The sequence below is a fragment of the Bison bison genome, unplaced genomic scaffold, assembly GCF_000754665.1.
Source record: "Bison bison bison isolate TAMUID 2011002044 unplaced genomic scaffold, Bison_UMD1.0 scf7180017864197, whole genome shotgun sequence".
In the NCBI taxonomy this organism is placed as follows: Eukaryota; Metazoa; Chordata; class Mammalia; order Artiodactyla; family Bovidae; genus Bison; species Bison bison.
In genome coordinates, this window is record NW_011494769.1 from 2,034,753 (window position 1) to 2,062,062 (window position 27,310).

Below are 27,310 nucleotides of genomic sequence, written 5' to 3' on the forward strand. Positions count from 1 at the left end.
TTAGTTCTGATTGTTATTTCTAAACTTCCACACCAGCTATCAAGTAAGATTTCTTTTGCCTGAAGAGAAATCATACTCTCTGCACATTGGAAAATGTATCCATTTTTATTCTTTTCAAACACAAGAATTGAAATGTAAAACCATAGGATGAATATAAGTATTTCAATTTCTTTCATCAAGACTGGGGATGAGTAAAGTACTTGGAGATCCCAGAGTGAATACCCTGATGAGGTTAGAATCCAGAATTCTGTATCCTTGTTCTGTCCCCAAATCCATTATCATCTACAGCAATTTTACGCAATGAAGAGGGGGCCTGCAAAATTCATCCATGACCTTTTAGTTTGAAGCCAACCTCCTTCCTAGCACCTTTTCTTCTGTGGATGCTCTTATGCTCCCAGCTTTTTATTTCAGTGGATGCTAACAGTACAAAATAACAAATATATTGTCCATTGGTTCTAGGCTGAAAGACCATGCTGGAGTTTAATATTTATTATTCACACATGATGAGGGCTTTTTCCAATTCTAAATTTTACTTTACTGTTTCACTATTATCTTCATTTTGTGCCTGGAAAAACAGAAATGCCATTATAATTGACTGCCTTTGTGTTGAATGGAAATCTGACCAAACTACACTGTTTATGCTTCATGTGAAATTTTATATTCTAAAAACAAAACATTGTACATCCTGGGCTTGATGATTTTCAAAATCTTGTATCAAAAATTTTTAGTGATTTTAGAATGTTGCTATCTATTAAGTTCTATGCATAACTTTGTTTGTTGCCCATAATAACCAAATTAATACTAGATTTTTATTTACTTGTAAGAATAAAATGAAAATAGTTTTTGGAGTTACTGCACATGCCCAGACTTTTAAGTATGTTTGTATATCATATGATTAAATATCCCCATGAAGTTAAAAATATTATCTCTATATTGTATAAGAAAAAATGAAAACATGAATATGAAATCAAGTCTAAAACTCAACTTTCCCAACTCTCCAGTTCCCACATCTCCAAGCTTTGCACCTTCATAATCCTTTACTCTGCACTGCAGCTTTCAGCTAACAAAAAACGGAGTGACATGTGGGTAGTTTTTTTCCTTAATAAACATCTTTTATTATTAATGATTAGTCTCTTAGAAAATCCACTGATCCAGGTGATTTGTACAGTTAATTTCTTGTCTTCTTACTGAATTAGGCTTCCAATTCAACATTTCACCTACTCCCATGGAAATCAAAGGACATTAATACATTTTTAAAATAAAGTTAAAAAAAACTGCTTGCAGCAACAAACATCTCAGAATTTATGAATATTTTCTATATCCATTTACTATTAGAAATACCATCAACAGAAATGCATACCTGTATTAAAAACCTGTTTTGATGTCAGATAAACATGATGTTTCTATCTATAGATTTTAGTCTTTATATATAATAAGTAATACTTCCTAATTCTGAGAAAGGGTCAATTCCTAGGTAGTGATTATAGAAATAGGAAATAGCTTTTAAATAAGATGTACCGCTATCAAGGAGGACTTGGTAAAGCAAACCTCTGATGACTTTCAGTTCCTCCCACATATTCACACTGCCTGGTTGTTGCGTGGTGTGCAGTGTGGTTCTGTCCTGCCCTCGCCTTTGAATGAGGCATGCTAACACCTGGCCTGCAAAACTATCTTTAGTGATGGATTCTGCACACCTATTCCTTCTTCTAAAACTTAAATACACTCTACTGTTGATAGTATTCTGTCCTTAAAACTTTGTTATTTCTAATAATTAGACAGATTAGCTTGACAATCTGGATCAAATTCTAAAAGGTACTTTGAATTTCATTAGAGTCTCAGGCAAGTCATTTTCCAGAAAGTTATCTTTAATGTCTATGCTAAATAAATAACATTTACACACATGACAAACTATCACAGGTTCTTTTAAGAATCCAAGGTAAATGTACAGAGAGGCGCATCAATTACTACAAAGTCTAAAACCAAGCATCTGCATACAAGCAATCACTTTGATTAAAATCTCCCAAGCTTAATTACTCCTTAAAAAATTTTAAATTCTATATTGGACAAAACAGATACAATTGTATTTGTGCAAATTAACTTTAAAAATATAGTATGGCTTAAAAGTCATCTGTTATTTCTGCAGCCTCATACTATATCAGCACACTTGAGTCATCATCATTCTGCATCGGCCATTATTCTTAGTTCAAGGGAACACACTGTCACATCTGTAGGCAATATAAACCTAATTACACCCAAAAGGAACAAAGGATTAAAATGCTATTGAAGAAAATTAATTTCTAGGGATTTTTAAAGACACTGAACATTAATGGAATTTGAGAAATAAGATCTGCAGGGCTTATCTCTCCCTCTATGTGTTAAGATTTCTTGGAGAAACCTCATCTGGCCTAGGAGTAACAAGAAATCAGCACGACTCATTCCATTCTATCACACGTTAAAAAATAAAATTCATCCAATTCTCAAAAATTAACGTCTTATAAACCCAGTCAACAATTTCTTTAAAAAAGTTAAGTGTAACCTCTGCTTTAAGAGATCACAATAAAATTAAAGACAGCTTAAATATTGCCATAATTAAGAAAAATAAGAATTCAAGTTGCTTGTGCAATGAAATTAAATTCATCACATAACAATCATCCTGAGCTACAAACACATCAATTACCTTGCAAGTCATATCACCAATTGATAATTTTATATACGTTAATGACGAGTACAACATTTACCAACTATAAGTCTACAGGTTTACTTGTTGGTAGTAGTTGAAGTTTTCCAATAGGATTTTTGGGAGAACCTTTATACCAGATCCGCTCTTTTTCTGATGGTTTTCTAAGGACCCTGCTGTTTACGCCAGGGGGAAAGACCTTATCATTACTTACAATAGATTTTACTATATCATGGTTTGTTAGATCATCCAAGGGAACCTTAATTTGGCTATTAGATATCACTTCTTGTTTACAAACTCTGGTGGACCCAAGAGAAGCATTCACAGAGTTTGGGTGCCTCTTCATTTGTAAGAAAGATGTAGAAGTTACCTCCATGCTTGATTTTGAAATCATATCAATATTTGACTGCTTGCAAGATGAAGACTTCTGTTCTTTAGGACCTGATCTGGTACATGGATGGGAGGAATCTTTTGTCATACTTTCTACACAAGAGGGAAGAGCACTCTCACAGCTCACTGATTTAACCAGAGGAGAAGCAGTATCACCAAGACTTGCTAATTTACGCCTTGGAGGTTGTCCACCATACTCCAACAAAGAACTGATTCTTCTCACTGACTGACGGACAGGCGTACGCTGAAACTTAAGAGGTGACTTAACTTTTGTCCTATTTGGTTCATTTAAAGACAGCTTGTTAAACCACTGTATGTGGTCTGAAACCCTTCCATGCTTTGTCATTTGTAAACATTCAGAAACCGTTTCATCACGTGTCTCCACTGGTGACTGCTGTTTAATGATTCCCCCAGGACTAGGTTTTGACAAGTTTGTGCTACTGCACGTGCTCTGTCCCAAGGAAGAGGTGCTAGCCACAACCTCCCTAGAAGCTGTGTGTTTCAGTAAGTTCTCTTCAATCAAATTTTCATTCTCCTTTAATTTAGTATTGAGGGTATCCCTTGGGGACTCTTGTTTCCTTACATGTTCATCACTGGGCAACTCCTGCTTGCTTAAATAATCTGTTGGTATATTGAAATGAACGTTGTTTTCTAGTTGTATCTTCAACTGAGTTGAGTAACATTTTACAGTGGCTTCTCTATCTGATTTTTGAGGCTGATGTAGTGAGAAGTCTCTTTCTGAAAAGCTATCTTCATTGTTACTGGTATGGTGTCCATTTGATTCTATCACAGTCAAATTAGTTTTCAAGAGATTTTTCTCTGGGCTACCTTTGGTAGAAGATGTTTCATTGAATTTTACTTTCTCCACATTAGTTAATGATGACTGCTTGTGATTTATCAATGCATGAAGATTACTTCCAGATTCAGAAAATGCTTTCTGAATTTTTACCACAGTCTCTGTGGTCAAGTTATTTTCATCACCACTAAGAGAGCTGCCAGTTGTGTTGTTACTGTGCTGACTGTGTACATTAGGAGGGGTGAGCCCGGATGAGCTCACAGGGGACTTTTCAACCATCATATCAGGCTCCAAAGAAGAGTTCTCCACCTCAAGAGTTCCATCTATTGGAGAAGCTTCATTTCCATCTACTTCTTGAAAATCAGAATTACTAGGTCCTATCCAGGATATCCGGTAATTTGTTCCACTTAGTTGCTCTGGAGTTAATAAGTTTTCCTCCGACTTACTGATCTTTTTCGAACCTAAAATAAAGCAGTTCAGTGTTTTTAAACTTATATTTGACTTACTTTTGAAATGTTATTCAAATACATGATAAATAAAACACTAAGCATTTAATTCCAATAAATTAGATTTGTATTAAAAATAATTTTTTATGATATATATGTATGGCTGAGTCCCTTTGCAGCTTACCTGAAACTACCACAACATTGTTAACTGGCTATACTCCAATACAAAATAAAAAGTTTAAAGTGTGGATAAAAAATGACAAGTCAATACAAAAAAAGTAATTTTTTAATGTATAAATATTAAACATTTTTGTATTTACATTGTAAAGATCCAATTGTTCATAGAAACATACACTCCAATTCAAATATTTTCACTATTCAAACATAAATTTTCAATTTCTAGAACAGTAAAGTACTTAACACATTTTATCACTAAAAAAGCAACTAAAGGTTATATGTCAATTATCTCAATAAAATGTAAAGAAAACTAAAAAAAAAATTAAAGTAGGTTTTTGGGGTAAAACTCTACCAATATCATGTAAACATACCTTTCTGTGTTAATCTTTCATCAGTATCTGGACTAAAAAGCAGACCTGTTTTTACAGAGTCAATCCTATTTTTTAAACTTTGTTGATTTGCAAGTCGTCGACCAACATTTTCAGATCTATTGACACCAGAACACTCATTCTGTACAGAAAAAATTGAAAAAGTTTTGGTTAACAAATAAACCTAGTTAATTCAAAATATTAAGACAGACTATTGTTTTGTAGTTATCAAAATCCTCTATAGCTAATTTTAAAAGGTAGATATATATAATTTAGGAATAATTTTATAGCAAACAATATATTTGCATGCATGCTGATGGAAACTATAAGCATTTGACTGGCTATTAATGGATATATTATGATCTAAAATAAAACAGCCTCATACATTAACTTAAAAATTTTTTGTATGTGGTGATTCTGTGCCCAGGACTGTTCACAAGAGTGAAAGAAAACAAAAACAGACCAAAATCTTACCCTCATGGAATTTACATTCTTGATGGGGAGATTCAGACCAGAATAAGATAGACAATAAATTATAATGTACAATATACAATACATAAGATGAAAAGTGCTAGAAGGAAAAGTAAAACAGAGTAAGAAGGATATGGACTGGTGAAGGGTGGGGGTATAATTTTTTTGTGGCCGGGGGGAGGTACAATTTTAAATACATTGATCTGAAGATCATTTGTGAGTAAAGTAAACAGAGTGAGAGTCATGAACATATAAGGGGAATGAACATTCCAAGGAAAGGAAAATGCCACTGTAGCCTCTAATGCTGACGCAAGGTCTGGCACATTCAAGAAATCACAAAGAGGCAAAAGTGAATGAAGTCAGAGGAGCAGGGGAGGGTGGTGGGAGGAGAGCTCCAAGAGGGAGGCCAGGAACAGACCATGTGGAGCACTGCAAGTCAATGTAAGGACTCTGACTTTATTTCTCTCCTGAGAGTGAAGCAGGGAGCCACTGGAGGGTTCTGAAAAGAGGGGTGACATGACTTAACTCTGCTTTTTAGGGGATAATTTTGGTCCTAGTACTGCAGCAAAATAGAAGCAGGTAGTAGGAACTTATTGTAGTAATCTAAGTTTTAAATGACATAACTCAAAAAGTTAGAAATAAAGTGCTGTGAAAAGTGGTCAGTCTGGATAGACTCTGGAAGCAGAGTTAGACAGGATTCCCTAATGGCTTAGAATGTCTGCATGGTTTGGCCTAAGCGCTTGGAAGAATAAGTTGCCATAACTGAGACGGTGAAGACTGCAGGCAGAAGCGTGGGTTGGGGAGAGAGGAAGGAGTGGAGAAATAACAGCAAAGAAGAAATGCATCTCAAGAGCTCTATTAAGATGTCAGTACCTCCCAACTGGGAGGTCAAATAGGTAAATGTTAAGTAGTCAAGTTGTTTTCAGGAGAGCAATGCGGGCTAGAAATACAAATTTGAAGTTTTAAGTAAATACATGATATTTAGTTAGCGCTGATGATCACCTTGAGTGAGTGCAGTGGGATAAGAAATACAAGGGCAAAGCTTTTTGGGTACTCCAATATAAAGGAATTAGAAAATTAACTGGCAAAGAAGGAAGAAAATAAAAATGTCCTTGAAGCAAGGAAATGTCCTTGAAGCGAGGAAAGAAAATACGCCAAAGAAGAGCAAGTCATTAGCTGGGTTACATGTTGCTGATGGATTGAGTCCACCTGTTTGAGCAGTGCTGAATTCATGAGTAATCTTGTGAGATCTATTTCAGTGAGAGATTGGGATGAAAGCGTCACTGGAATTGATTTCAGGAGGATAGAAAAGGAGGAACTGGAGATAACAATGTAAGTGTAAATGCTTGGTATAAAGAAGAGTTGAGAACAGGGCAGTAGATGGAGGAGAGACAGGGTTGGGAGGGTCTTTTAGCATCAAGTCTTCAGCTTTACACTAATATAAATAGCAGGGAAATGGTGAAAGACACTTACTCCATCTTTGCTATTTTTCCCTAGATTAAATTTCAAACGAAGAGATCTTCGAACCTTTTCTTTACGGCTGATTTTAGGAGAGAAGCAGCCTGCTTTTCCTGATTCCACCCTAGAAAGAGTGAAATTAAAAACATCAGTTTACAGCGTAAGAACTAGAGGAATTCCTACAAAATAAAGTTTGAAAGCCCAGAGCAAATCACATTGTTAGTAACTGAATAGAGTAATAATTTTTCAGGTTTAAGATACCATACATGAACACATTGTATATGCATAAAAAATGATCTTTCCTGTTGATCACAAGAGTTCAGTCACTTATAAACCAGAATCATTAGACTAGCTTTTTATATTCAGGAAATTTAAAAATTACCCACATCAACATAAAATAGGATTTTAAACAGGCAAAATGGACTCAAATTAGGAATCTTTCTCTGGAGGATAGGCCCTAGATTAATAAGACTATAGGCAAAGGGGATTTTAAAAAATTATTATTCAAATATGATTTTCAATAGAAAGACAAAATATTTTTTAAGTATATATATCAAATTTTTACCCAACCTGGATAACTTACCTGCAAACCTTTTTGCTTGCAAGCCTTTTACTTCGCCTTAGCACATTTGTACTGATCAAATGGTTTCCACTGATGGCGACAGGAGAGAATGAACTCTGAGATGACCCTTCTGGGCTTGTATCACAGTGAACTATAAAAACAACCACATGTGATTGACCATACATATTTATTTGCTTTTCAAAGTATAAAATATTAACAGCAATTAGATTTAAAGTCTTAACTTCTACCCCTAAACAACAACAAAATCACATAATTTCTGGTTAGACTCTTCAAGGGTCAAATAACCCAAGTTCACCAAAAAAGAAAAAAAAAGTATCAATTTCTTTTTAGTTGCCAATTAAAGGTCAAATTAAACATTATTTTTATATTAGAGTTTTACTTTAAACTCAATACTTGCTTACAAGGGAGAAATGGGCACTGTTGCAGTTTAGAGAAATAAGCTTTTGAGACAGACTTTGAGTTTGTCCACCACTTACTAAATGGCTTTAGGCTCTAAATTTGGATTTTTATGGTGAATATAAGTATTGCTATAATGTATATAAGACGTCTAGCACAGAACCTGGTGAATAAGATTAATTAATGCCATTATCAAAAATGAACTACTGAAAACAATTTAGTGTCTGAGTATGCAGTATGCACCTGCTAGCCAACCTCCTGTCTATCTGACTCTAGAGTGTAATTTGTCCAATATTTTTGACAAAAACTGATGACCCATAACACACATATAACCACATGGTTACTGCCATGTTCCATGCTAACAACTGGAGGTTACAATAGCTCATTTTGATAAAGTTATTTAACACTATATCATGAAACCAACTATAATGAAAAAAAGTAGGGGTAAAGTATTATGAGTTATGAGCAAAGGCTCCATATACATTTGACTTGTATTTGAATATTGCCCAGGATACACTCAGCGAACATGAACCTGCTCAACTTCCCACTGGTACTGATGAAGAATTTACACAGGTCCCCAGAATTTTCCATTACAGTGACTTTTTGGGTGCGTTTGCCTTTAAAAAAAAAAACAAAAAAACTTGGAGGCACTATGATATATCAAATGTGACTCAGGTAGCTTTATTCTAGGGTCAGGAGCGTGGAGAGAAGGAGGTTTGTTTCCTGAGGAAGACATTGTATTGCTAATATAAACAAAGGCAAGAAGAACTCCGATGCACATCTGCCATTTGGAAATAGTCCTCCAAAGTGGAAAACTCTGAACATTAAAAATATACTAAGTTAAAGTTTGTATCTCCAACCTGTAAACACTGGAAGAACTACAGACATAGCTTCAGAGTTCTTATTATTATACTTTAATGAACCATAGAGAACAAGTTGCTATTCTGTTCATCTTTTAAAATAAAACAGACAAGTAAAATGTAAAGCTTTTGGATAACAGAAACAAAACTGGGGCTTTTGGGAAGACCTCATAATCCAGCTAACAAATTCAAAGTAGAACTCTTAACATTGTCTGAAAACAAAGAAAATCTAAAAGAATCTGAGACCACTCAAATTTTAACTAAATGTGAGACAAATATGAGATGGAAGACTCTGGGCTTAGAGCTTCATTTCATTTTGGGTTGATCATAGTTTAATACGAGCCAACTTGTATTCTACACGTACATGTTAAAGGAGCCAAGCCAATCCAAGATCATGCTAACAAAAACCTGGTATTCAAATTACTGTGATTTTATTTTTCTCTGGAGGCTCTGGTTGGCCACATTAGAAACTTGCAGTTCATTCAGAATAAAATGACCGGGCTGGTAAAGGGATGTGGAAACCATGTCATAAGGAATAGTGTTAAAGCTTTTAAGGCTTTTTATAAAAGCCCCCACAACTAACCCACAATGATTACATTAATGGTAACACCCCAACTCTGAATTCAGAGACACTCTAATGCTGGTGACCTCAATTCAACAGAAGGCAATAATCAAGTCACAGCCATAGATCCAGAAGCAACTAAAGCAGAATTCAGGCTATTCAATCAGGTAAAACCTGAGCGCCAGTACTATTCCTATTCACAGTGACCCATAGCTTTCAACAGGCAAGGCGGTAAAACACACACACACACACACACACATTAACTACACTGAACCACACTGTCTATTTTAAAAGTTAGGGGACTTTACAAAATCCAGAGATTTGATAAAATAGAGAATAAAATCTGCCTCCTAAAGGAATTATTATGAAATAGCACTTTGTCCAGAATAAGCACTCCTGTTAATGTTTATAATCCAGTTATACAAATTCTATTTGTTACCTGATATTGGTGTAGAACTGCTACTGAAGAGATTACTTGGCAACAACTCAAAGTTAAAATTGTGCTTGATGGACTTCCTTTTCTTACTTGAGAGACCATGAGAATCTACCGGCAGTTTACGCTTAGCATTTGGTGTAAGAATTGTTGGTGAAACGGATAGCTGGGCTGAAAAAAAAATTTTGTTTTTTCTCCCAGAGTTGATAAAATACAAACACTTCATATAATTTCTTCCTATAAAGCTATTACTTAAAACTAACCAAAAATGGGGGGATGTTTACATTAGTATTATCAAAAATACATTAATAACTAAATTAACACTATGCAATTACTTAAAAAGTCAAGTTGTAAAGAGGCAAGATTCTTAGTAACAGCTGAAACAAAAACTAATCTAAATATTTTTGCTTTTCATAGTAACTATTAACCAATTAATGTCTTCAATCTGGAAAATGAAAACAATCAAATTTTCTATTACCAGGTTAAATAATTTTAGCTACAAGCAAATCAAAATAAAAAACTGGAACACTAATAATTTTCTGGTTCTGAATAAAAATGAGATTGAGTTTTTCAGTCTCACATGTTCAGTAGCATCCCACTTGCAAATGGAAGAACATGACTTAGAAGATCACAGATATAACAACAGACTAAAATATTGTATATGTATGGCGGAGTCCCTTAGCTGTTCACCTGAAACTATCACATTGTTAACTGGTTACACCCTAATACAAAATTAAAAGTTCAAAAGAAAAACAAGAAAATGAAAACAAACAAACACAGACTAAAATCAATTCTTACCTATAATATTAAGTTCAACATATCCAATGTAATTATATATGTAAACACATTTATATCCAATGTCATAATATAGTATTATAGTACAATATCTCCACTAAAAATTACACTTGGAATTGATTAACCAAAATAAATCAGGTAATTATTATCACAATTAATTTCTGTATAATATACATGAAACTGTGAAACTTAGTTGTTCAGTCATGTTTGATTCTTTGTGACCCCATGGACTGTGGCCCACCAGGCTCCTTTGTCCATGGGATTCTCCAGGCGAGAATACTGGAGTTGGGTGCCATTCCTTTTTCCAGGGGGGTCTACCAGACCCAGGGATAGACCCTGGGTCTCCCACAATGCAGGCAGATTCTTTATGCTCTGAGCCAACAGGGAAGCCCATAATGTACATATATAAATGTACAATTAAATAAAAATATATAATACCTACCAATTCTTTCCTGTTGAGGTGTAATAGAAGGTGTCCTGTTAGATTTAAATTTATTTAATGCTCCACTAACAAAATCTGAAATGCAAGGCATATATAATATAATCAACTATAACAACATTTACCTTTCATCAATAACTCATAAATAAATAGGAAAACATTAAATACAGAATGAACCGTAAAACAACTAACTACAATGTATAAAATGAATACAATGTATAAAAGAGTACAGAAGAGGGTATCATTACCTTTTGAGGAAGGGAAGAAATGGCACCAAGAGAGAAAGCTTGGAAAGGGAAATAAAACCTTGTAGGTGTTGATTAGGTAGAAGGTAGAATTCAGGCTAGGTGACTAGCATATGCAAAGACATGTAAGACAAAACAGAATGTATGCATACTAGAAGCCAGGAGTTTGATACAGCTAGAGCAACTAGTGAACAGTGGATATGGTTAAGAGAGAAGTCTTGTGTGTTAGGAAAACAAGGCTGTATATAATTTTGAAGAATCTGAACTTCTTCAAAGGGAAAAAGGAACAAAACCATCATTTCTGCGCTTTGACAGCAGTATAATAGATTAGTTGGGGGTAGAGTGTATGTCAGAGAAGGCAATGGCACCCCACTCCAGTACTCTTGCCTGGAAAATCCCATGGACGGAGGAGCCTGGTGGGCTGCAGTCCATGGGGTCACTAAGAGTCAGACACGACTGAGCGACTTCACTTTCACTTTTCACTTTCATGCATTGGAGAAGGAAATGGCAACCCACTCCACTGTTCTTGCCTGGAGAATCCCAGGGACAGAGGAGCCTGGTGGGCTGCAGTCTGTGGGGTCACACAGAGTCAGACACGACTGACGTGACTTAGCAGCAGCAGCAGCAGGGTGTGTGTGTGTGTGTGTGTGTGTGTGTGTGTGTGTGTGTGTGTGTGTGTAAGCCTCCTTGGAGATAGGCAAACTAGCTAAAGGTTCTTCTAAGTATGTTATTCAGTCATTCAACAAATATATATTTCATACCTATTATGTGTCAGACACAATGAAGATACAACAGTAGCCAAAACATGAAACAGTGACCTTTATGAAACTTTCTATTGGAGGAAGCAAACATTAAATATAACAAGCAAATAAATACCTATCGAAAAATGGGTAAATAGCATGAAGTACAAATATTAACAACAGATTTAAATCGTGGAGTGAGAGAAGGTATCTTTGAGGAGGTGGTATTTAAGGTAAGACCTGAAGGAAGAATGGGAATTAGCCAGGCAAGAGATGAGGCTCTGAACTGAGGTAGGTCCTGTGGAAACAGGCAGTTATAAAGGTATTTACAAGATCAGAGTGATAAGACTTGGTAGACAGTAGGATATGGGAATGAGAAAAGAGCAGATAAGAACACGCAGAATTCTAATTTTGATGACTAAGGACAAGCCAGGACAACAAGCCAGGACAGATTGGAATGACATGACATACTCAAAATAAAGATAAAAACTGTCAGCTATATTATTCAGATTAGAAGGAGAAATAGAAGCTGAGGGAGTTCATCAGTGCTAGACTTGCCTTACAAAAATGTTGAAAGGAACTCTTCTACCAGAAAAAAAAGGCAAAAGTAAACAAAGCCTTGAATAAGAGGATAAACAGTATCAGAAAATTGCAACTCTGTATCAGAATAAGTTGTCAAACAATTCTATATTAAAGGTTAAAGGGAAAAAAAGCAGTAAAACTGTAGCTACTTCAATTTGGTAGTGAACACACAACATAAAGACATAATGTGAGACAACAAAAACACAAAAGAGGAAGAGGAAAAGGATGAAACTCATATAAGCAAGTGAAGGTAATAAGACGCTGTTGGCAGAAAAAGGACTATTTCATCTACAAGACAATTTATACCAACTTCACAGTAACCACAAAATATAAATCTAGAGCAGAGACACAAACCATGAAAGAGAAAACAGAAAAACACCACAGAACAAAATGGAAGACAGAAACACAAAGAAAAAGAAACAATGGACAAAGAGAACAACCAGAAAACAGTTTTAGTTTAGGCAGTACTAAGTTTTCATCTGTTAATAATCATCCTAAATGTGAAAGTGAAAGTGTTAGTCACTCAGTCAAGTCTGACTTTGCTACCACGTGGACTGTAGCCTGCCAGGCCCCTCTGTCCATGGAATTCTCCAGGACAGAATACTGGAGTGGGTTGCCATTCGCTTCTCCAGGGGATCTTCCTGACCCAGGGATCAAAGCCAGGTCTCCTGCATTGCAGCCAGATTCTTTACCATCTGAGTCACCAGGCAAGTCCAAGACTACTGGAGTGGGTAGCTATTCCCTTCTCCAGGGGATTTTCCCAACCCAGGGATCGAACCCAGGTCTTCTGCCTTGCAGGCAGATTCTTTACTGTCTGAGCCACAATGTACATGGACTGAATTCACTGATCGAAAGATACAGAGTGGCTGGATGGATTAAAAAACAAAACCCAACTATACACTGCCTCCAGGAGACTTACCTCAGCTCTAAAGATAGATAAGCTCAAAGTGAAGGGATAAAAGGTGATACTCCAAGCAAATGGCAGCCAAAACAAAGTGGATAAATGTAGGTATATGTACATGCTCAGTTGCTATGCCGTGTCCAACTCTTTGCGACCCCATGGGCTGTAACCCACTGTGCTCTTCTGTTCATGGGATTTCCCAGACTAGAATACTGGAGTGGGTTGCCATTTCCTTCTCTGGGGAATCTTCCCAATCCAGGGTTCAAACCCACATCTCCTACATTAGCAGGCAGATTCTTTACCACTGAGCCAGCAAGGAAGCCAGAAAGAGTCCAGAAATAAACCCATACATATACGGAAAATTAACTTATGACAAAGGAATATAAAATGCAGAGAGAATAGTCTTTTTAATAAATGGTGTTGGGAAAACTGGACAGTCACATGCAAAAGAGGGAAATTAAACCACTGTATTACATTACAGACAAAAATCATCAAAATGGATTAAAGGCCTGAATGTAAGACCTGAAACCATAAAACCCCTAGAAGAAAACATAGGCAGTAGCCTATGTGACATCAGTTTTATGAAAGGACAACCTACTAAATGGGAGAAGATATCTGCAAATCACATATCTGATAAGTGGTTAATATCCAAAATATATAAAGAACTGATATAATTCAACAACAACAACCAAATAAAACAAACAACCCAGTCAAAAAATAGGCAGAGGAACTGAATAGACATTTTTCTAAAGACACACACACGGCCAACAGGCACATGAAAAGATGTCCAAAATTATTGACAATTAGGGAAATGCAAATCAAAACCATGAGACACTACAACTGTTAAAACGGTTACTATCAAAAAGGCAAGAAATAATAAGTGTTGGAGAGGATGTGGAGAAAAGGGAATGTAAATTGGTGCAGCCACTATGGAAAACATTATGGAGACTCCTCAAAAAATTAACAATAGTAGTATTCATAATATATGTACATACTACATCTTTATTATTCATCCATTGATGGATACTTAGGTTATTTCCTTATCTTGGCTATTGAAAACAATTCTGTGATGAACATAAGGGTGCATATGTCTTCTCAAATTAGTGTTTTCATATTCTTTGGATAAATACCTTGATATGGGATGGACCATAAGTATTTTGTTACAGAACAAAGAAGGTACAAGGAAAATCTACAAGGAAGGCACAAGGAAAACCTCTAAAGAAGGCAAGAAGAAACAGAAGGTGGGAATACCATACAAGCCAAAAGATTCAAAAAAGCAATGGGACAGTTAATAACATGTTTTTTTTATGTTGAAACACATTTCAGGCAAAAGCAAACTGCCATACCTCCACATATGGGGCTGCTATGACCACTTACCTCCTACACTTTGTCTTCGTTTTCTCTTATAGTCACCAGGAGTTTCATAATCGCCTTCTTCAAAGCCTTCTAGTGATGGAGTAGCACAGAGACCATCAATACCCAACATAGCTGGTATCTTTTCTAGGATAAAATCTGGAACATGCCCTAAATGAAAATGTTCACAATCAAGATTTTTCCTCTACCCCCCCCCAAAATGTTTAAATAGTACATAACTACTTCCCAACAGTTGTCTTGGTAGCTCACTTAGAAAAAGCTGGGATCTCCCTCATTTAAACAAATCCCATTACTTAAGAATGCAACTACCGATATCTGATGCATAATCAATAAAAGTTTGTACTACTGCAGCCTGTAGTCGTAGCTTTTTTTCTGTGTTAGCAGACATCTTTTCATGTCCTTCACTTGTCTGAAGAAGATTTGGTGCAAATATTACAGCAAGATTGCTGCTATCCATCTTGTTCTCACTGGACCTTAAATGAAAAAAAGTTTTATAAGATGGAGTCAAAGATAAAAATACAGAGTTAAAATAACACTGAGCACATTCTGAAGACCTCTTACTTTACCAGTTAAACACAAACCAAGATACAGTTACCCCTCACCTACCCATCTACATGACTGACTTGAAATAAGACAGAATCAGAAATACACAGCCTCTGTGTGCTTAAATATATGTCACGAAAACACTGCTACCCCTAGAGTCCACACTTTTTCCCCCCACACAAATTGAACACATTTCTTTGATTTTCACACACAGAAAATTCAAAGTACTGAAGGCAGTAAGTATGTCTAGAACAAACAGGCTCAATGACAGCCAGCAGAAGGGACAAATTGAAAAGCAAACCACAAATATTTTAAAAACACAGTAATCATTAGAAGCCATTTAATGGCCTCAGAATCCTATAACACTAATAAGCCATTAAGGCATTCACAATGGCAACCCCAAGACAGCAAGGAAATATTACATATTTTTCATTATACAGGATATACTTCTTATAATAAGGAAAAATATAATATTTTTAAGAAAAATTTCTATTCCAAATGAAATTTATTATCATAAGGGTATATCTAGCTAGTTGAGAAATTAAACTGTCATTTCCCAAAAACTTTTTTTTACTACTTACCTAAGAGAAACTTTCCTGAGAAAGTTAAAGAAGTATCTTAATATATCAATTGTGTGGTCAGCCATTAGACAGGAGAGCAACAATGTAGCTTTATTCTTCTCCTCTGTTTTTAATTGTTGAGCTTTGAAAAGTGCTTCATGCAAATCAGCTGGGAGAATGGGCTCTGGCAATTCCCTAAAAAACTGCTTAAGAAGTCCCGCGGTATCACAAGGAGGTGCAGAAGACAGGCATCTTTCACCATGATCGAGTTTATTCTAAAATAAATATAATCATTTTGAGTACTCTGGGGTTTGAGGGTTTAACACAAATAAAGTATCCTTATACTCTAAAGAGCTTTCTTGAACGAATTTCTCTTAACTCTTTAGTATATATCAGTACTTTTTAGAAGGCTAAAAACAAAATTTTAAACAAACTTTCATTTCCTATCATACACAGGGACAAGGACCATGAGTTTGAAAGTACTCTGTAAATTTTTAAAGCATTATATAAATAGCTTGATTGTGAAAATCATTTCACAACATATATGTATATCAAAACATCAGGTTGTATGCCTTAAATATATTTGTGAATTAGACCTCAATTTTTTAAAAAAGCATTATATAAATGATACACACTTTGGAAAAAGGTTCTTCTGTCATGAAAAAAAGCTGTTTGCAAACTCAATTTCTGTCAATAGTTCATGTAATAGTTCTAAATATTTCAATCCTAAAAACCAAATCAAAGAGTGGTACAAACAGAGTTCAAGCATATGCTTACCTTTAGTGCTTTTAGACGAATAACAGATCCTGATTTCCTAAAAAGCCCTTCTGTATGAACATGCTCTTCTAAAGATGTGCAAGCATCAACAAGAAAACTGAAAGACAGAACTCTTTTCAGGTGGCAAGATGCACAAATCCTCTGCAATCAAACTCATCCCCATTACTCCATCAAAGTCACTAATGGCCTCTGCCTTGCCAAATCCAGAGTCAAGTCACTGTCTTTATCTTGCTTGATACTTGACCACTCCTGATGATCTTTTAAATACTCTTTTTCACTACACTTATTTCCTGCTGTCTGCCTGACTGCTCTTTCTCAAACTTCTTTTCTGGTTCTTCTTTTTCTGCCAGTCTTCTCCATCCTAAGATCACCCAGGGCTCCAAGGCCTCCTTCTTTTCTTTACCTACTCTTTCCACAGGTGATCTTGCACAACACACATAGCTTAAAAAACCTAGCATCTGCACATTTGCCCCAAAATAAGTGAAGGTTTTTTCCCTCATCAATATTACCTCTCAGAAAGTCAGATAAATTGATCCCATTCTTTACAACCCTTCTCATGTTTTTAGAGGTGTGTGCTTAATTTCTTTATACTGAATAATTTTTAACAATCAATATTGGCTTTATATGCTTAGTTAACAGCTGGTAACACAAATCTGAATGGATGTCAGCTGCAAGAAAATGAAGGCATTCTACTGATGTAGAGTGGCAGAAGATTGCAGAATTACTGACAGAAAAGTTTTCTTTTTAAAGCAGGCAAACAAATTACAACAAAGATTTAGTCATTATTACTAGGGACATGGGGCTTCGCAGGTGGCACTAGTGGTAAGGATCCCGCCTGCCAATGCAGGAAACATAAGAGAGGTGGGTTTGATCATGGGTTGGGAAGATGCCCTAGAGGAGGGCATGGCCACCCACTCCAATATTCCTGCTGGTATAATCCCATGGGCAGAGGAGCCTGGCGGGCTACAGTCCATGGGATCACAAAGAGTTAGACACGTCTGAAGCGACTTAGCATGCATACACACACACTAGGGTTATGACTGCAATTCTAAATGTTGAATATCATCATAAAAAGGCCTTTCATAGGCCATCTAAAAGGCAAAATACTAAGTGGTTACCTCATGAAGACTGTGAATCTACAGTGTGAGTGAGGGAAAACTGTCCTAAGGCAAAAAGGAGTTCAAAAGCTTTTAGAGAATGCATCAACTAAAAACTTAGGTTATTGGACAATAGTAACCAGAATGAACCCTATTTTGGATAGAGGAGAAATGAGTTAGTAAGAGCTAAGGTAGTTTGTTTATATTACGCACTTTTAAACTGTTTTCTTAAGATGTAAACTTCCCTAGTAATTTCTGATGCAGTTAGTCCAAAAGGTTATTTACCAATAGTGATATAAAAAAGTTCATGGGTTACATAATTTATATTCACAAATACCCCAAAAGCTTAAATATTCTTTTATCCAACATTTCTAAAGCAAAAAATAATAAAAATTGTAACTGAATTGGTAATTTAGTATATCACTGAGTATAATCAGAACAGCAGTGAAAAGACTGATAGAGAACCAAAAATTCTTGTTTCTAACATTTATTCATTACTGAACCTTAAAATTCAATCCTGAAAATGAATACAAATTAAAAAGTTAAAATATGCAAAATTGAAAATAAACAACTTTTAATCTGAGTAAATGTTGAGAAATAAAATCATTTGCTAGTTCCAACTAATTGTGTGCATCAATTATTTATTTTCATACATTCAAATAGTAGTTTGAAATATTTACTCTTCATTTCAAACTTTGCTCACCTTGGAATATGTCCATATTCTGGTACAACAGACTGGGGCAATGCATTTAATGGTACTCCAAATATTTTACCCTAGAATGACAAATTCAATTACTCTAACACAAATATTAGGCTCAATATAAGCTTTCTTAAATATTAGGTAAATTAAAAATTGCAAAAAATAAAACAAGATAGCAGAAATAAACTATTAGTCAAGACATAGAAAACAGTTACATCAAGTGCATTTGTTAAAAAGTAACTACTGTATACTAAGATGCTAGGTGCTGGGAGTACAAAAACAGTCACTTTGCCCTTAAGCAAGGACGCACATTCCCTGTTTCCAATCCCATAATGGAAAATCTTTTAATCCATTTAGTGTTCGGTCAGGAAATTCTTATACAGAATTTGGCCCAAAATACTAACATTTCTGGAAATACTACAAGCTCCTTCAGTAACTACATACAAATACTGACCTTAAACTTTCTATTGGTCACCTTATAAATATTTACTAACTTGAACAGAAGGTCAAATTGACTGATCTGACCCAGGGATTGAACCCATACATCTCTGGCATTTCCTGCATTGGCAGGCAGAGTCTTTACTCTGTGCCATCTGGGAACACTTTCCACATTACTGGAGAGTACTAAGCAAACTGCTCTGAATATCGAACAAAAGGATTTTGTAAACAATTTAAATTTTATTTCACACTTTGGAAACCATTTTTAAGAAGTCACAATAGAATGTATTACGTTCAAATGTTAATACATTTGAAGATCCCAAGAGTATATCCATATGTTGATTGAGTGTGCACACCTCTGAATAAAGAATCTATCACTATCTTTGGGCGTATATTCAAACTTCAAAAATGAGTCACTGTTTAAGAAGGCTGTAGCAATACCTTAGACTTGAATTTAGTTTTAATTCAAGCCTGTACATGTCTGCTTATATAAAATTAGATTAAGTGGGCATACCTAATCACATATATGTTAATTTATTTTAGATACATCTGCTCTCCCTGAATGCTCTTGAAGCACTTAACATTTTAAAAGCATGTTATTAACATTTAACTATTATTTACAATAATAAATCATTCAGGGAATTTCCTGGCAGTCCAGTGGTTAGGACTCCCTGTTTTGAGTCAGGGTTCCATCCCTGGTGGAGGAAACTAAGGTCCTGCAAGCTGCATGACATGCAAAATCATTTACATTCTTAATGATCTGACAAAATCTTACTAGTCCTTTCTCAAGCATCTGGTTCAATTTAGTAGATGAATATAGAAAAGAGCAACAGAGTTCCAGAAAAACATCTACTTCTGCTTCATTGACTATACTAAAGTCTTTGACTGTGTGGATCACAACAAAATGGAAAATTCTTAAAGAGCTGGGAGTACCAGACCACCTTACCTGTCTCCTGAGAAACCTGTATCGGGTCAAGAAGCAATAGTTAGAACCACACATGGAAAAACTAACTGGTTCAAAATTGGGAAACGAGTATGACAAAGCAATATGTTGTCATCTGCTTATTTAACTTCTTTGCAGAGTACATCATGCGAAATCCCGGGCTGGATGAATCACAAGCCGGAATCAAGATTGCTGGGAGAAATATCAACAGCCTCAGCTATGCCGATGATACTACTCTAATGCTGAAGCTGAAGCTCCAATATTTTTAGACACCTGATATGAAGAGCCGACTCAATGGAAAAGACCCTGATGCTGGGAAAGACTGAGGACAGGAGGAGAAGAGGGTGACAGAGAATGAGATGGTGGAACAGCATTATGGATTCAATAGACATGAGTTTGAGCAAATTCCAGGAGACAGTCAAGGACAGGGAGGACTGGAGTGCTGCAGTCCATGGAATCAAAAAGAGTTGGGCATGACTTAGCGATGGAACAACAACAAAAGGGACAGAGCAGAAAAGAGGAACAGAGAGCTGAACCCTGGGGAAGATCCACACTTAAGGAATAGAAGAAAAAGGGAGCCGATGAAGGAGATGGAAGAGGGGTGGGCAACTGAACAGTAACAACCACTCTGATGGCACAAAGTGAAGAAGAACCAAAGAGCCTCTTGATGGGTGTGAAAAGAGGAGAGTGAAGAAGCTGGCTTGAAACTCAACTTTTAAAAAACGAAGATCATGGCATCTGGTCCCATCACTTCATTGCAAATAGGAAGGGGAAAAGGGGAAGCAGTGACATTTTATTTTCTTGGGCTCCAAAATCACTGCAGATGGTGACTGCAGCCATGAAATTCAGACGCTTGCTCCTTGGAAGGAAAGCTATGACAAACCCAGACAACGTATTAAGAAGCAGCAACATCACTTTGCCAGCAAAGGTCCGTCTAGTCAAGCTATGGTTTTTCTAGTATTCATGTACAGATGTGAGAGATGATCCATAAAGAAGGCTGAGTGCCGAATAATTGATGCTTTCAAAATGGTGCTACAGAGGACTCCTGAGAGTCCCTTGGACTGCAAGGAGATCAAACCAGTCAATCATAAAGGAAAGCAACCCTGAATATTCATTGGAAGGACTGATGCTGAAGCTAAAGCTCCAGTACTTTGGCCACCTGATTTGGAAGAGCTGACTCATTGGAAAAAGTCCGGGTCGGGGACTAATTTCCCACATGCTACAAGGTGCAGCCAAAAAAAATTTAAAGGAAAAAAAAACTATGTTAGTATAGGCAACCCCTTATTTGGGTAAATCAGAATTTTCTTGATACTACACAATCAAACAAAATGCAAAAATAAATCATATGCCGAAGCTGAAGTTTACAAACATCATACATACCTAGAATTCAGAGTTGGTGTTTTTTTGTTCATTACACTCAATAATTGACTTCACAAATAAGTGCTATAATTTAATCTCATAAAATAAAACTAATAACATGCTTTTAAAATTTTATTAGAACACCACTTACAATACCATCTTTAAAAAGATGTCTAGCACTTTTTGTAAAGAGCTCAAAACTCTCATTAGATAATAAACACCAAAGAACTAAAGAAATCTAGTATTTAAATAATTACCTAACATGTTAGAGCTCATAACACAATGATCTTCTGTATTTCTCTACTTTATTAGGGTTTCTAGCATGACTACTAATTAGAATGTAGATCTCTGATTATCATAACAACTGGCTGAATAAATAAGTGGCATGTGACAGGCACTGTGTGCTAGTCTTATCTACAAATCTTATTTTTTAACTCCCCCAAACAACTCAAGGAGAGATATCATTCCAATTTTATAGAGTAGGAAACTGAGGCTTAGGACAAGCGGCCCAAGATCACACCCCAAATAGGAGGAGAGCAGGAATCAAACACAAATCAAAGTCTGCTGCTGCTGCTAAGTCACTTCAGTCGTGTCCGACTCTGTGTGACCCCATAGACGGCAGCCCACCAGGCTCCCTCGTCCCTGGGATTCTCCAGGCAAAAACACTGGAGTGGGTTGCCATTTCCTTCTCCAATGCTTGAAAGTGAAATGTGAAAGTGAAGTCGCTCAGTCGTGTCTGACTCCTAGCGACCCCATGGACTGCAGCCCACCAGGCTCCTCCATCCATGGGATTTTCCAGGCAAGAGCACTGGAGTGGGGTGCCATTGCCTAAACAAAGTCTATTTGACTCTAAAAGCAAAGTGTCAGTTTTCCTTAGAAGTAAAAAAAAGAAATATGCACACAAATTCTTTCACACACTTACAAACCTACTATATTTGTGATCTTAAAATAAAGTACCATATAATTAGGGGTATATATATATATATATATATAAGATATCAGAAAGTGAAGAGGAACTAAAAAGCCTCTTGATGAAAGTGAAAGTGGAGAGTGAAAAAGTTGGCTTAAAGCTCAACATTCAGAAAACGAAGATCATGGCATCCGGTCCCATCACTTCCTGGGAAATAGACGGGGAAGCAGTGGAAACTGCTTTATTTTTCTGGGCTCCAAAATCACTGCAGATGGTGACTGCAGCCATGAAATTAAAAGACGCTTACTCCTTGGGAGGAAAGTTATGACCAACTTAGATAGCATATTGAAAAGCAGAGACATTACTTTGCCAACAAAGGTTCGTCTAGTCAAGGCTATGGTTTTTCCTGTGGTCATGTATGGATGTGAGAGTTGGACTGTGAAGAAGGCTGAGCGCCGAAGAATTGATGCTTTTGAACTGTGGTGTTGGAGAAGACTTGACTGCAAGGAGATCCTTGGACTGCAAGGAGATCCAACCAGTCCATTCTGAAGGAGATCAGCCCTGGGATTTCTTTGGAAGGAATGATGCTAAAGCTGAAACTCCAGTCTTTTGGCCACCTCATGCGAAGAGTTGACTCATTGGAAAAGACTCTGATGCTGGAAGGGACTGGGGGCAAGAGGAGAAGGGGACGACAGAGGATGAGATGGCTGGATGGCATCACTGACTCGATGGACATGAGTCTCAGTGAACTCTGGGGGTTGGTGATGGACAGGGAGGCCTGGCGTGCTGCGATTCATGGGGTTGCAAAGAGTCGAACACGACTGAGCGACTGGTCTGATCTGATCTGATTTATATTTAGATATAAATCTAAAACAAAATCCTTATATACAACTTATTTTTCACAATGAAATTCTTCAGGATTCTGTACAAATATTAAAATCTCATTCAAAATCCCCTTACCTCAACCACCCAAAAATCAACTGCTTCTGAACCATTCTACTGTGGTTTCTCAATTTACTCATTTAAAGCCTATTCCTAATGCTATCACATCTCCTCATTTACTGATTCATTTAGAAAATGGACTGGTATCCCTTGCCCCTTTCCAAATGTTACTCAACAGTGGGGAAAGTGTTTGTCTCCCTTCCCACGTGCAACTTGTTCAAAATACAGTAAGTTGGCAATCTCTGGCGGCATTTTTAATTGTCACAATTGGGACACACTATTGGCCTCTCCTGTGTAGAAGCCAATGCTGCTAAAGATCCTATGATGTACACGACAGCTGACCCTTAGGCCCCTCAAAGGATTATCTAGTTCAAAATGTCAATGTTGCTGCGGTTGACACAGTTAAACATATTCTCTTTTGGATCCATACAGAATGAACATTTTAGCATGACCTAGTAATAAGCGATGGTACAGAATGCGCACCCCCCCCCTCCCCGGCCCCTTTTAAAATCTAAACCTCTTTCCCCAGAACTTACCACTATTTCCGTGGTTGCTGTTTCCTGTCTCCTGCGATCGCACTGAGCACGGCCACCCTTGACCTTAATTCCATAGGCAGCCCGAAGCTGCTGTACAACCGCCAAACGCACCAGCCTCTGATCCCACATCCCGGACATGTCGCTCACTCTCCGAGGTGCGATCTGAGTCCTGACCCTCTTTCGCCACCAAGTCTTCCAGTTTCCAAACACTCTCAGTTTTGCGTTCAGCTCCGCTGCCTTCCGGCCCCGTCTGACACTCTTCTGGCCCCGGACCCCAGCCACTTCCACGGCTTTTTCCTCGATCCTCTATACACTTTCACCGACCCTTCTCTTAGTTCTGTGCCACCCCTCACCTTTCCTTCACTTTCACTGGCCTTTCTTGTCACTTAATTCTTTCAGCTACTTACACAGATTTTCCTTCTTTCTCTCAGATCCTTTCAGTTCCTTGCAGCACGCCTGTTACCAGCTTCTCACTACTTCCAGCCACTCTCTTCCAAACCTCCCTTTGTCCTCGGCTCTCTCCGAATAGTAAAGACTACCCTTCTTCTCGCCCTCCTGACCCCAGCAGGCTCAGCTGAGCGTCTATCCCTGCGACCCCACGCCCCCCACCCTAGCCCAGCCACCGGACCAGCCGGCTGCTCAGAGGCCTCTCCCAGTCCCGGTCCCCGCCCGGGCTGGTGGCCGCCGTCACCCCGTCTCACAGGCTGCTCCTTCCCTCCCCCATCAGCCTGCCGGCTGCCCCGGCCAACACATCCCGGTGCGCTTACTGAAATCAAGCGACCCTCTTCATTCCTCCGCCCGCACCGCCTCTGCAGACACCGGAGGCGCCGCGGCCGGCCCACCCTCGGTTTCAGCCCAAGCTCAAATGGCAGCGCCAAACAGCGCTCCACACTCTGATTGGTCCGCTCCTCTTTTCAAAATCAGGACCCCGGAAGGTGGCCAGGAGCTGCCTGTCCATGGAGTTACCGGGTTACCGGCCGGGGGCGGGCGACGGGGTTGGGCACGAAAGGTTTGGAGGGCAAAACTAAGAAACACGGAAAGAAAGATGAGTTCCACTTGCTCCTTCTTAGCCATAATTTACAGGGAAATACTATCTATTATATATTTTAAAACACCTGGCCTGAACCCGAGATAATATATTTGGGGAAATGTAATAGACACCTCATTCTCTCTCTCTCTTTTTTTAGGTCTCGGCGGAGGCCGAAGGCCCTTTTACGGAGAAACCGGTTCTACTGAACCGTAAGGGAGACCATTTGGTCGGGATTCATCAACGCTGATTTTAGTAACCCTAAGCGGGAATGTTTGGTGGAAACTTCGGCTTTGGGAACTGGTCCATACTTAGGGGACTGATGATGACACCCAGATCTTTGCGTTTAGGTAGTTAAAATACAACAAAGACCTGTCGAGAGAGTGGAGTGCGGGAGGAAAGTCTAGGGGAGGCGGCCGCTGCAAAAGCTTCATTCGGTGGGGTCTGGACTTAGACCACGAAGGAGACTGGTTCCTGGCCCTCACGGTGCAGAGAGCGTGGTTTATCTTGTTGACAGGCAAGACCGCACATACCCAGCCCTCGTCCCGGGCTGCTTTTCCATTCTCAAACGTCAGCAGTCCCATCGGAGATTAAATATTTTTAGGGCTGGAGATGTGGACTCAAATACTACAGACAATACAGCATACGTTTATTACCACCGTTCCTCAGTCCCATGTAAACTTGGCAAGAGTAGCAAAAACTAAAACAAAATACAAAACTGTATCTGCCTTATCCAGTTGTGTGCTTATCGCCTAATAGTGCCAGAGGCCAAATACGTCATTTGCCCGACTTGAAAGGGTTTAAATGGGAAACAGTTTTCTTAGAAGCATTTTGTTCCTTTTGGAGTTCAGGTACTTAGATATTCTACCTTTTCCAATCTAAAGAGGATGCCCTGAAATGGAAACAAACATGGCAACCCACTGCAGTATTCTTGCCTGGAGAATCCCATGGAAGGAAGAGCCTGGCGGACTGCTGTCCATGGGGTTACAAAGAGTCAGACAGGACTGAAGCGACTGAGCACACACGTGCAGTTTGGTACAGGATGAGTGAAACCAGACATGATTTTGGCCCTCCAAGGGGGGAGGGAGCAGGGGAGAATATCAACCAAGTAATTATATGAATGGGGACATAATTATTAACTAAGAGACATGCCCTAAGGAAAGGAATATTCTATGATAGGGTACAATGAAAGATCCTTGATGGGGGAGGGGTGATGTAACAATGAACTGATCTGAAGAATCAGCAGAAATTAACTTAATAAAAAGTGAAGGTGGAATGGTGGACTGGGCCTAGCATTCAGAAGACAAAAACACTACAGAAAAAGCCATCAGTTTTAATAGGAGTAGTGCATCAGAAGCTCTACTAAACGTATTTCTCTTTTCTTCCTGCTTCAGACATAACTGTAAAAAATTACTTACATGGTTTTTAGCCTCCTCCTTTACCCAAGCTTCCCTTTGTTTTGGGTTTTAGGACCCACTGTATCTCTTGAATATTAATTTTTCTAACTGTATCTTAATGCTTTTTCTTTAAAGCTGAGTGCTTTGATTTTATGTTTTGTCCTTTCTCTTAAGATGAAAATACTAGTTCTTAATGTATTGACACAATTATTTACTTCTTTATTCATATTTATAAATACACGCATATAAATATATATGTATAAATAATACATATATATTAACAGAATAAGAATAGCAGTATTACTAACATAAGACTACTGAATGAAGTTTAAATTTGCATGTGTGTTTTTTCCCTCCATATTAGTGTCCCACTGGAAATGTACAGAAAAAATACTGTGTTTAAAATGAGCTAGATATACATCTTCTCTTTGGTTATTATGAATGTACTATAGTTTATTCAGCCAGACCTCTACTGAGGTGGTTTCTCTTGGTACAGAGAGTGGTTCTAGGGCACGGCCATAGTTGTGGTGCAGGGGCCTAGGTGCTCTGCAATATGTGGGATCTTCCCCAACCAGGGATTGAACCCATGTCCCTTGCATCAGCAGGTGAAACTTTAACCACTAGGCCACCAAGGAAGTCCTGTGTTGCACTTTTAAAAACTAACCCTTATTGGACTATTTGCTTTGCTTGTCTGTTGTCTGTTTAAACTGTAGTTAAAATAATCAACCTCTTCCCTTAATGAGACTCTGAATGATAGGTACGAATGTTTTTCCCACTTCCAAGTTATAAAAGAATTCATTTATTCTTTTTGAAAAAATACCAGTATGGTTTCATTTTTGAAAAATTTAGATCTCTGATCCATTTGGAATTTATCCATTGTAGAATAAAGGCTGTATCAAGCTTTATCTTTTTCCATATGGCTACTCATCCCTAGACATTTTGTCTCACTTCAGCAAACTCCCACACCTACCTCTAGAAGTAACAATACACTATACTGAATGCCCCACAGAGTACCTTGACTGGATCATTAGACTTTGCCTTTATTTTTATCTATTTATTTTTAATTTTGTCTATGCCCCGCAGTTTGTGGGGATCTTAATTCCCCGATCAGGGATTGAACCCCAGGTCCCTAGAGTCCTAACCACTAGATGGCAAGGGGATTCCCTAGACTTTGCTTCTAGTTAGCACCACTAGGCAGCACACATCTTTTTCTTTAGCTATCTCACTCTCTTTTCTGTGAAATTAATCAAGTATCTCTCACAATTCTTCCCTACATTTTCTTCCTGCACCCCCGCTTGGGAGAAGATGACTTGAGTAGCTTTCCAAATCAGATCCGGAGATATTCTCTGTAAAGCCGAAGTGATCGGCCTTGAAATCATTGCCTTCAA

The 27,310-nt window shown here is 37.7% G+C and overlaps 1 protein-coding gene across 3 annotated transcripts; it reads right to left on the reverse strand.

Moving 5' to 3' along the window:
• Positions 1-769: 769 nt before the first annotated feature.
• Positions 770-24,352, reverse strand: ARHGAP11A (Rho GTPase activating protein 11A). Of its 3 annotated transcripts, XM_010844181.1 has the most exons (12): positions 23,499-24,352; positions 18,374-18,444; positions 16,574-16,670; positions 15,818-16,071; positions 15,003-15,166; positions 14,697-14,843; positions 10,855-10,929; positions 9,624-9,788; positions 7,367-7,496; positions 6,799-6,907; positions 4,858-4,996; positions 770-4,324 (listed from the first exon to the last, which is right to left on the reverse strand). In XM_010844181.1, the coding sequence occupies exons 1-12, from the start codon at positions 23,634-23,636 to the stop codon at positions 2,742-2,744; spliced, it is 3,072 nt and encodes a 1,023-aa protein (XP_010842483.1). In that variant the 5' UTR covers positions 23,637-24,352; the 3' UTR covers positions 770-2,741. The 3 variants fall into 3 exon arrangements, with proteins under 3 accessions (XP_010842483.1, XP_010842484.1, XP_010842485.1); XM_010844182.1 differs by lacking the exon at positions 10,855-10,929; XM_010844183.1 differs by lacking the exon at positions 770-4,324 and having other exon boundaries at positions 4,844-4,996.
• Between the last annotated feature and the right edge of the window lie 2,958 nt (positions 24,353-27,310).